Raw genomic sequence first — 12,080 nt, forward strand, 5'->3', positions numbered from 1 at the left:
AGATTATTGATAGATTAATGGAAGGCTTTGCGATCGGTAAATGATCGTTGAAAGACCTTTGAAAGACCTTGGAGATTATTGGGAGATTATTGATAGATTTGAGCACTCGTTGAAAGACCGTAGAAAGTTCTGTCATATTTTTAGGCGGTAAATTGTTATTGTTATTGTAATTATTGGGTGGACCAGGGGCTGAATTGAGAGGAGCTTACAATGATCCTATATATCTTCGATGATATAGCTTAACATTCAAATAGTATATGTACAAGAAAAGTTCGAATGCTTACATGTTTAGACTAACCTGTTACAAAGTTATCACACAAAAGGTCATCAAATGTCTTGAAATGGTTCATTCGGCCAGTGGACAGAAACTCATAAAGACTAAAGGTTTTCTGTACTATCATTAACTGTAGTATAATTAAAGATGTTTTCTCGTTTTTAAAAAAAAATGCAACAAGTACAAGGTCAAGCGACAGAACATGCTGACCACCATATTTGCATATGGCGACCACCATGTCCCGGATGTTGTTGTCTAGTAGGACCGCCCCCCTTTACAATAGTGGCACAACCTGCCCCGTACGGAGGAGCTTTCCAGAACACGGGACAGATAGGGTCTGCGTGTTAGCTAGCGCTGTGTGTTATCATTATACTACTACAGGCTGCTACCCCTGTCAACACGTTACATAGGCCACCGCGTATTGACCAAGCTCCCCCGTGGATTTCCCTGTCACGATATTTTATATGATATAATTACCAGTAGACACGAGTCGCCGACGTCGAAAGCCATCTTTACATAACACGGCCGTACAGTGATTCAGAACGACAATAACAACAAGTTAATAACACAATTCTGCCTCAAACGAAGACAAATTGGCGTTGTGGTGTGGCTTACAACTGGATACTACAGGTTAGTTGATATCTTTTTTCTTGGAATTTTTATCTATGATTGTATCTCAAAGGTTTATGGTAGCGACGGATATACCTTACGTGATTTGCCAAGATGTATTCGTGAGTTGTCGTAAGACCTTCGGATTATCTTCTTTTCAGTAACAATACTTTAAAACTTCCGTTATTCTGACGCAAGACATGATCACTGCAATAGTTTTACCCTTAATAGAAAGTAGAAATTGCAACATTTTATCCTCGCTCTGTAAACAAATATTTGCAAAGATTTATCTACAAAAATTGCTCAGAAATATTTCGTTGTCTTGCTATGTTGTTTCAGCGTTTGTTTGGCGTCACAACGAATGCCTTCATGAAACAGCTGACGGCTTTATGTTATCAAAGACGCCATATCTGGATAGCTATCTAGCTAGTAGTGTCGTGACAAATGTCGTTACCAAATAAGTCATAGACCCAACCAGGGCTTAATACTTTATCCTGTTTGCATAGGATATACGATAGCTAATCTCAAATATGGTTTCCAATATGCTTGGTAGCCAACAAGTACAGATTAACAATGTAGACCTGTTTGGCATTTTCCCTAATACACATATGGGTCGAGTGTAATGGTAGTAATTCAAGCAATACAATACCGTTCAATCCAGACTTTTTAAGCAGGGCCAACAGAGAATTTGGTCGGCAGCCAAGGCAGGTCTTCCCGAGGACTTAAGATAAGCACTCCGGTGATTTGTCATGCCGGCAAAACTCGGCCCTGGCTAAAAGTCTGGTTTCCAGGGTAGCAATACAAATAATTCACGATAATCCATCTACTGTATTCTGTTTAAAATTTCAGCTGTGAACACTAAGGATTTTGTGTCGTGTCGCGTTTGAAGGTAAAGCATACGCTGTAACATACGTTCTCTAATTGGTAACGCCGACGCTTCTCTTGGCTCAAATTGCCTATGACTAATGTAACGTAAGTCACGTAACTAGCATGTACGTGTAAAGTGAAGAGCACGAGAGGCACGGCAAAAATCTAGGACGATATTTCTTATTACTTGTCAGTGGACTGGAAATGTGATATGACAGGAAGAACTTAGGGGAATGATCTGTAATGATGATATGGAGGGCGGGGGCGTGGATAAAGTATACTCCCTAATAGTTAAGGGGGGGGGGGCACTGTTTAAGTACATACCACTAACGCAAAAACTTCAAAACATAAAAACTTACTCGCAAATGCTATTATATCAACTGTCATCAAGCGCGCCTTTCCAAGAATTTCTATACGCATAGTCTGAAAATAGTCCCCTAATCAGACCCCCTAGATTGGTCCTATAGGCTCAAAACAGCCAGCTGTTGATCATTCCATTATTACATAGGGGGGGGGGGGAGGAAAACGTAAGATGGAGAAAATTCAGTTCTCTCCAAGCTGATTCAACATGTACAGAGTCTTTTCTACTGTACTACTGACATCCCAAACTGGCCAAACTTCACATAAAATCCTTTAGGTACATTAAAGTATTGCCAATGGTTTAAAACCTTGTGTTTTTTTGCGCCCCCTTGGAGGGAATACATGTATTTTTGTACAAGCAATGGCTGAGCAGACACAGACAGACAAATCCACCGACAAGAATCAGCTTTTTTGGTAACAAGACAGCTGTACGACACACGCACGACTATCTCAAGAATGCTATCAGTTTGTTATCGCACGACAACCGTACGACATATGTGGCAAGGTGCTAACGAAAATACAGGCATAGCTACACGTTTTGATAATGCTGACGAACGCGTTATTCATTCTGGAATATACGTCTTGTATTAGGCATATTGAAACTAGATCATTATTTACGTCAAAAAGCAGTTAATTAAGCAACTGGATATGATTTTGGAAACGGACAGACGTTAAAACACCATTCGTTGTTTTTCGTCAATGAGACAACTTGTTGAGAGAGTAGAGTCCATTCCAAGACACCATGAGGGTTTTTAGGCGATATTTATAATTAGTCTGAATTATTTTGAATAAAAGAATATCTGAGCCACAATAATCAAATTATTTTTAAAAAATTGACTGATAAAGTACTCATATATTTGAATTCCTTTGAATATTTTAGAAACATTTTGAAAGTAACTGTACAAAAATATCTTTATTTAGAATAATTGTGAAACCTCTGTGTGATTATTTCACATTTACAAAAAATGGTAAACCTCGCCAAATGGTTAAATTAGTTTATTGCCCCCATAAAAGTAAGCCCTATTGTTGTATCTGTATATTTTTAGATTTCACTGGTGGATCCTTTGTGGTGGGCCATTGTTTCATGGCACCCAACCATACTTTGCAAGGATGTGTGAATTGCTATCTTCCCAGCCCACTGAACCATTTACAAAAAATGGTAGAAAATGGTAGATAATGGTAGAATGCTGTTATCATTATTTAGAAACCATTAGAAGTATCCAATTCCACACGATGAATATTTCTAAAGTTTTACAGGACCAGGGAAATATTTATAAAGTTGAAACAGTGTTACAAATATTTCTGAAGTATCAAATGTCCTAGACATATAATTACAAAACTTTAAAATCAATTCTAAACAATGGCCACAAACATCCGCATGGTGTCTTGGAATGGACTCTATAGGTAATGCAAACATTGTATCTCACTGAAACAAAGATACTGCCTTACGAGTGCTCAACGAATTCTCCTCAAAGAAATTATATCGTTTTGTGTGTTTTGTTGTCTTTTTAGTCACACTTGTACGTTTTGTACGTGTGATATTCCTATTTTAAAGTCAATATGGAAAAAAATGTATGATATTTTTTTATAATAATCTTTCTTGCATGTTCATGCCAGTAGGCTAAATGCACAAATGACCACAAGTGGTATACTAGGTGAAAAAGAATAAAAACAACTAAGCTTATACAGTAGTTTCAGCTAGACTAATGGAAAATGATTTAAAATATCATGTGTCTCCATAGCACACATCATAATACATGTACTATGTTGATTGCTACGTCTAATATTTTCTTATAGATCATATAGAGGAGAAAAGTAATAAAAAGATTTAGTGTAAACAAAATGTTCAGGTTTCATACTTTTTTTAATATACTAGTAAAACAAACAAAAAACAGAAATTGGATTTTATGAAAATAAAATAAAAGCAGAAATTTGCTATACATAAATTTAATAAATAAATAGATAGATCAGTTAACCTCTATCCAATTGCTAGGGTTCGTATTGCATTACCTATATGTCTAACATTCATACGCGTAAAACAACAATACAAAATTAAAACGATATTTTCTTTACTCTTTGTTATCGGTATGTACCCATCGACTGCTACAGCAAAGTTGACTCTATTTCAAGACTCTCTTCATCAAATATTCTTTAATAGAGGGTTTTGATAGGATATAGATATTAACATGATCATGTATGATAAGCCGTCATATCATATACGATATGCGACCCAGATAGTCGAGGAATTAAGTGAGGCTTAGTAAAGATTGTGTGCCGTCGTGTCGACTTAAAGGTTTTGGTGTTTGACCTAGAATCCAGATGTCCTTAGTTTAACATTCAACAAACATTGTGTTCTTGAAAAGGCACTTAACACTACTTTCTTTATACCCCTGTCACATTATCCACGATCTTCGGGCGTATCGTTGTAGTAAGATCAGCCATATTTAAGGTCGACAGAGGGTTGCGCGTACTTTTCACCTAAAAAAACGTCTCTGTCACATATAAGCCACACTTTGTACCATGTACAATTGTTGTGCAACTAGACCCTAGACACAGTAGATAACATCCCACTAACCCCACGGCCTCAAAAAGTCTGTATCTGTATCTATATAGCCGGTATAACCGCCGTTCGGCGTAACACACCAGCTTCGCAGGCACACGGCGCGGCAGCAGCTGGTTATATTACATGTATATACTGTAAATGCATTTAAGTTCGCGGGGATTTAATTTCGCGGTAGCGTAAAAAAGGACTTTTCGCGGTGGATTTAAGTTCACGGTAATACCATAGACTGCATTCTAATACCATAATAGAAAAATGTTCGCGGTGGTTTTAAGTTCGCGGAGAAGTAGTCACAGTGAAAACCGCGAACATTAATCCACCGCGAACATTTCTGCATTTACAGTACACCGAACGGTCACACCTAGCTTTTGGACATCTATCTGCAAGCGTTCTTTAAAACTATTCAGAGAAGATGCCCCTACTGTACGTGTACTTGGTGGTAACAAAGTCCACTCTACGATAGTTCTGGGAAAGTACGAATTTTTAAAACACATCAATCCTATAGGTTGGTAACTCTGGTATTTGAAGGCATGACTGTTTCTTGTTCTTTCTGAGCTGGTATTAGATACTTATCAGTTGGTACGTCCGCCAGTTTATTTCTTATTTTGTACATCATGGAAAGTCAATGGGACTTTCTTTAATCTTTACTTTTAAGCAAAGATACTGTCTCTCCGAAGGGTTCCTGTGAGAATAAGTAGTGTTGACATGTAACTATCGGTGGTTTCCCTTCCCACAGGATGTAATCAGCTTGGGCCACAACAAGTAGATTTTATGGATGACATCCTCTGCAGACTGCAAAAATATAGTGCGATAGGGCGAAAAAAACAAGATGGATGAAAAAAAACAAGATGACTACAGTTTAAAAAATAGGCACGATAAAGTTGTAACAAGAATTAAAGGGACAAAACATGGTATCAGAGCCAACAAGGAATTCATTCCGGATTCAAGACATGTGCTGGTGTGGTAAAAGTGACACTAGTGTGGTAGACTGGCATCACCAACAAAGTTGGTAACCACACCCATGGCTTCCATAGTGGTATCACTTTTACAACTATCCAATAAGTTTCATTTCTACAACTACAGCCCTGGGTACCTCGCAAGTGTCACTGCTACAAGTACAATTAATAGGCTACAATACAACATATTTGCTCATTTTGGTACTTTATCGTCATGTTGACCATCCCTGCAGAAGAAAAAAATTCTTGTTTTTTTTTTCTGAAATCAGGCGAAAATTAATGCGCGCGCGGATGTCATCCATAAAATTTACTTGCTGTGGCCTTACGGTCTCATACAAGGATTTCGCACGCAAGCATGCAGAAAAGCCTATTGGCAAATTGACGGTAGAAAAAACGCTTGACTCAATTTAGATAAATTGGCTGTCATATAAAAGACGATGATATAGTGAAGTCCTCACAGCATGGTATGATGAAAATAAATGAAGCCAAAGGAAAACTTTCAAAAAACGTTTCAGGTTTTGCTGGTGATTTTTTGTTATTTTTGTCAGTAGCGGATCAGAGCTCACACTGGCTTAGGTTGGAAATAAGCCGTTTATTATGATACGAGTAATTTTTATTTCAATTTTTCTCACACACACTACACTGCCGGCAAGCCTAATGGTAGTATGATTATTTTGATGACCAGGTCCAAAAATCAAGCAGATATTGTTCGCTTTTTTTCTCGCACGCAATACTATAGGGCGAGCCTAATGGTATAGCAATGTTTGCGAGTAGCTTGAAAAAAGGTTACGGGGAAATATTCTGCATTTTCGCGAAAATGTTCCCTTTCCAGTTTTCTTGCTCGTCTAAAATTTAAAAACCAAAAGGTTTCTTTGCACCCGATCGCTGATTTTATGTCACTCAAGGGACAAAGAAGTGAAAGTTCTACTTTCGTGACAAGAAACCACTACCGCGTATCCAATTACGTGATGGGCAATTGGTCACTGTCCCCTCTCATACGTCACCGTAAAGTCGTTAACCCATTTACCATGGATTTGGATAGAGTACAAAGTGCCTTAAATGCGCCGGCCTTCCTCATTGTATCATTTATTTATAAAGTAGTAAGTATATAGGAATTGGCTCGTGGAGCGGAGCTTGTAGTGTGCCAATTTGAAGTATAACGTTCGTTCACCTTTATCCGCGGGGTAACCTATATCCGTTGTGCTGCTAAGCAGGGCATCCAGGGATATGAAGTCGATGGACGGTAGTTTCAAATTGTGCTATTTTCATAATATTGCATGCAGTTTCAAACCATCATCTGTTGACTTGATACCCCTAAATACATCGTTTTTTAAAAGAACGGATAAAGGTTACCCTACGTACGGATAAAGGTGAACTAGCGTTACGTGCCTCGTCGGGAAATTTGAGAAATGTTTGAGAAATTTAGGAATATTTTGATGGTCTTTTATAGTAGTGTGGCCGTGTGGCGTAATTGCAGGGTGTTTGGCTTTAAAGCCAGAGGTCCTTGGTTCAAATCCTGTCATGCCACCAATCGTGTTCTCTTGGAGAGAGATGGGCTTCGATTCCCCGTACCATGCCCAAGACACAATATGGATAAACCCACTAGCCCTACGGTCTTAAAAAGGCTATGAAACTATCTTTGCAATGTTTTTTACGGTTAACATTTTACATCTTTTATTAACACCATTTTCGGTCAATCCACGCCTTCAGCCTTCTCAAGTTGAAATGAGCCGAAGCCTATATCACGTGACTTGAACGGAAATGTGATGTCAGCAACGGGTCAAAGGTATCGGTAGCTGGTATCGGCCCCCGTCTCTAGTATATATGGCCTCTTGAATTCCAGTTAGGAATTAATCCTGTTACTTTGTCCAAACTCACTCGGTGTCCAGAAGATTCAGTTTGATAGTCTTTATATGTTTTGTGATATAATAGAGGTAGAGGAAGAAAATTTGAACCACGATGTTCTAAAACCAGACTCTCTTTGTAACGGACTGTACTCCAAGTTTTGAATGCAATACAGTTATGTATTCATTGTCACTTTAATGTTGTTTCAAAGAAATACTCCGCGGAAAAATGCTGGAAAACGGCATGGGCTTGCAGTGGTCATATCAATGTTTTAGCAACGTTCATTGACACCAGCAATTACGATACAAAAAAGAAGACACCATTAGAGCCCCCCCCCCCCCCCTAATATCGGCCATCATAATGGTATGACCCACTGTCACTAAGATTATGGTATGTGGGGGCTTATTTGCCGGTTACCATATCTCAAACGCCCCAAGCCGTTGTGTAACATGTCATGAATTTCAGCTATAATGTTACAATATCCATGCAGTGTATGTGATACCGTTTAGAATAATTTGCTGTAAGTGCTACCAGACAACCCTACAGCATCCTTCAAGATTCGGTAAGGAATTGTGACAACGGTGTCAGTAAATATAGATCAATATAGATACAACTACTGCTGATTGCTTTAAATGTTAGTATGATACACTAAGTCCTAAGCATGCCAAGTATTTGCTGTCATATTCCATAGGGTCTTAATCAAGCTGTATATGTCACTCTATATAAATAGCGAACATGGTTGTTTTTGACGCTATATTTTTACTCTGATGACTGAACTAATAAGATGTATTTGTTCTTGACTTCTGCTGACGGCTAACTTTGTTTGCTCTGCTATATTTTCAGAGCGGGCCAAATCTGGACGAGAGAAACGGACGAGTGTCTACAATATATGCTGACGGTGTCGTCTTGTGGTCGCACGGAATCGGATTAGTATTAACAAGACCTGACGGAGACCATGTCAAGATGGCTTGGCGAGATGTTCACAACTTAATGCCACCCACGCGGAAGAGAGAAAACGTAATCTCCAAGTTGATGTAGACAAGGAAGAAAAATTGTAACGTTACAAAAGCTAACGGTTTTTGGAGCATTTGGGCTTTCCCACGGTGGTCCATGGATACTATATTACCCACGGATACTGTCTAGGCCTAAGGATACTGTTTGGGCCTATAGATACTGTCTGGGCCCATGGAATGATGGATACAGTCTAGTCCCACGGATACTGTCTAGTTCCACGGATACTGTCTTGGCCCACGAATACTGTCTAGGCCCACGGATACTGTCTAGGCCCATGGATACTGTTTAGGCCCACGGATACTGTCTAGTCCCACAGATACTGTCTGGGCCCATGAATACTGTCTAGGCCCATGAATACTGTCTAGGCCTATAGATACTGTATAGGCCAACGGAAACTGTCTAGGTCCATACTTCTAACTCCGAAAACAAGACCACTCATTTGTGACCAGGAAGCTCTACGACAACGCATTCTTACGGAAGGAACTCGGTAAGTTACCAGTGACCTGCTATCGATTTCAAATGAATAGTCGCTCCAGACCCTTCAACTTTCTGAGGTAGGCGACTCGTGGTCAGTTTTCGTATACATGTCAATTCTTTTGGCGAGACTGCTTTTGGTGAGTACTCTAACACTTTTGGTATGCAGGAACCCGAAACACGATCGCCATCTCGCATTTACGGCAACTAGGATGCCAAATCCATCCCAATGATTTAAGGTGGTTGACCTTTTGAAAAGGGAATCTGATAACTTGGAGTTAGTCAAGCTGTTGCTGATGGGATGCCAACGCGTTTGAACTTTGGATGACATCCAATAGTGGAGACAAGATGATCAACGAGAGCATTACGATGTCGTCATTGGCAGACGATTCCGTTGCCATGGTGAGGAATTCCGAATATGGCAGGCAAAAATCCTGGCCAAAAGGAACTCTGATAGATGATATTGGAGCCACCTTGACAGGAGGGCCCGCGCAAAGAATTACATCCGGGGACTATGAACCCATGCCGGAGGAAAGCACAACATCCGGGGACTACGAGAGGACTACATCCGGGGACTACGAATCCGCGCACGCGCAGAGAATGACATCCGGGGACTACGAATCTGCTGCCCTGAGCGATAGCCAATGGCCGACCACATGGACGCTGACGTCAAGCACCGCCTCTTCTTGTTCCCAACGTGTTGTCATCAACATCAGCGGACTTCGCTTTGAAACTTGCCTGCGAACATTGAACAGATACCCGAACACTCTTCTGGGAAGCCCAATGCGCAGGATGGAATTCTGGGATGAATCACGTGATGAGTTCTTCTTCGACAGAAATCGGCCGAGTTTCGACGCCATCTTGGATTTCTACCAAACAGGTGGCAAAATAAACCGACCACTTTGCGTGCCTCTAGATGTGTTTTATGAGGAACTCAAGTTTTTCGATCTTGGCGAAGAAGCTCTGTCAAGGCTACGAAGAAACGAAGGGTATTTGGACAAGGCAGAAGAGACGGTGCTACCAAATAACGTGATCTTAAGACATCTATGGCTCCTATTTGAGTGTCCCGATAGCTCCATAGCTGCTCGAGTAGTGGCATCACTGTCTGTATGGTTCATAGTTGTATCTCTAGCGGTGTTGTGCCTTGAAAGTATCCCAAGTTGGAAACCCAAACATGTTACTAAATCCTCTCTAGAAGACTTATTGAAGGCCTTTCATGAACCATTCTTCCTGACAGAAAGTATCTGCATCGGATGGTTTCTGATAGAGTTTTTGATACGAGCAATTTCGTGTCCATCCAAGAGAAAGTTTTTCTCACAAGCAATGAATATTATAGACTTGCTCGCCATCTTGCCCTATTTTATAGAAATCTTGGTCATTATCGTCGTGGATTGGCTTGGGATGTGGTCGGATAAAATCGAAGCAGTTTTCCGCGTGGCGCGATTGGTCAGAGTGTTCCGGATCTTCAAACTCACACGTCACTCTGCCGCCATGAAAGTTCTCGCCAAAACTCTCCAGTCGAGCCTTGGAGAGTTAGCCCTGCTTTCCTTTTTCCTGGTACTCGCGACCCTTCTGTTTTCCACGTGCGTGTATTTAGTGGAAGAAGGGAAAGAGGACAGCGATTTTGAAAGTATTCCCTCAGCGTTTTGGTGGACCATCGTTACCATGGTGACGGTTGGGTACGGCGACATGATACCAAAGACGCCCGGTGGTAAAGTGATCGGGACGGTGTGCACCATAGCTGGCGTTCTTGCGCTAGCACTTCCGGTTCCGGTTATAGTTGCCAACTTCACCCGTTTCTACCACACACAAGGGAACATCGAGGACCTAGGAGGAAACACCGCGAAGAAGGAAAAGCTGAAGTCTGGTTTCCAAAAACTGTCGCCTTAGCTATACAAATGTGATAAAGTTGACATACAATATTCCAGCTTGTAAAAACACTGTGCAAAATTTGTGAAAACAACGACAACATTATGAATAATAAAATCGTATTCCAACTTAAAAACTCGTATGACGTCAGCAATAGGTGAAACGTTGTTGGTTAAGCTGATATCGTCGCCCGTCCAAGTTGAGACAGCTGAAGAAGATCAGACTTAGCGAGTCAGTGGAAATTCCGGTGAGTCCATTTGTTGAGTGAAGGAACAGTTTAATTCTCCATCATGTGAATTTCTATTATCAACTGAGATTAACTTTCGTGTTAACAACAGGTACAACAAAATGAAGGTATTGGCCATCCAAAAACTAAATCTTGCACGAACTTACCACATCATTGCGTACATTCAACATCGTGAAAAACTGTGTCTTATAATTGCCAACTAAAGAAGAGAACATAGGCTCACTGATTAGTTTGAATGTTCAAGTTATTGCTAAAGATGTACATTAGAATATAGATTTACGTACTGATTTGTTAGAAAGTTAAAGTTTTCGCTCAAGCAATACATTGCCAATGTAAGTAAATTCTTGGATCAAACTCTTTGTTGTCTTCTCTTTTTGCGTCTTTAATACCTTTATCACCTCCCCGAAAAGGTTATAGTGAAGAGATTTAACGTTGAGGTTTTATGTTTTTCATCAACCAAAACGTTTGTCCAGGACAAAATATACGAAATCATTTTCATGGATGCAGGGTCCAAAAAAACTGCTAAGTGGCGCTTCTACTCGGTCGTCAACCTTTGAACAACTCGAAGGAGTCGAAGGCAAGTCTTTCGAAAGGCTGCTTTACTCTAGTAAGTCGGTAGAAGGCGTTGTTGCAGCACCACCTGTTATCGGAGCTCTTTGCATGCTATGCAAAACTAAGAGATTAGAGGTCTTGCCAAAGTAGCTTTAACTATTGAGAACAAACTTAATCGTTACTGTTAGATTCATCTATATTCATCTGCAATCTCGGTAAATGAATTTTAAAAATAAAAATAAAAATTTGTATCAATATCTATATGTAATATTGGCTTGTTAGTATTGCATGCCCCGTAAACCGTACCATTGCGTAACACATCAGGAATCTGAAGAATATAAGCTGCTTATCCAGCAGTTTTTAATCCACTCATATTGCGATGTATCCCTACTCTTATCAATAAGCGTGCTGGGTTCTTTAGCGTGTTTGAGGTGTGGCTTTCCTTAAATACAG

The 12,080-nt window shown here is 40.1% G+C and overlaps 1 protein-coding gene across 2 annotated transcripts; it reads left to right on the plus strand.

Annotated features, from left to right (window-relative positions):
• The first annotated feature begins 587 nt into the window (after positions 1 to 587).
• LOC118404838 (shaker-related potassium channel tsha2-like) lies at positions 588 to 11,429 on the plus strand. Of its 2 annotated transcripts, none has more exons than XM_035804206.1 (2): positions 588 to 904; positions 8,315 to 11,429. In XM_035804206.1, exon 2 carries the CDS (start codon positions 9,284 to 9,286, stop codon positions 10,847 to 10,849), a length of 1,566 nt encoding a protein of 521 aa, XP_035660099.1. In that variant the 5' UTR covers positions 588 to 904; positions 8,315 to 9,283; the 3' UTR covers positions 10,850 to 11,429. The 2 variants fall into 2 exon arrangements, with proteins under 2 accessions (XP_035660099.1, XP_035660100.1); XM_035804207.1 differs by lacking the exon at positions 588 to 904 and adding an exon at positions 7,878 to 8,033.
• The last annotated feature ends 651 nt before the right edge of the window (positions 11,430 to 12,080 follow it).

The sequence above is a fragment of the Branchiostoma floridae genome, chromosome 17 (genome assembly GCF_000003815.2).
Source record: "Branchiostoma floridae strain S238N-H82 chromosome 17, Bfl_VNyyK, whole genome shotgun sequence".
NCBI classification, from domain to species: Eukaryota; Metazoa; Chordata; class Leptocardii; order Amphioxiformes; family Branchiostomatidae; genus Branchiostoma; species Branchiostoma floridae.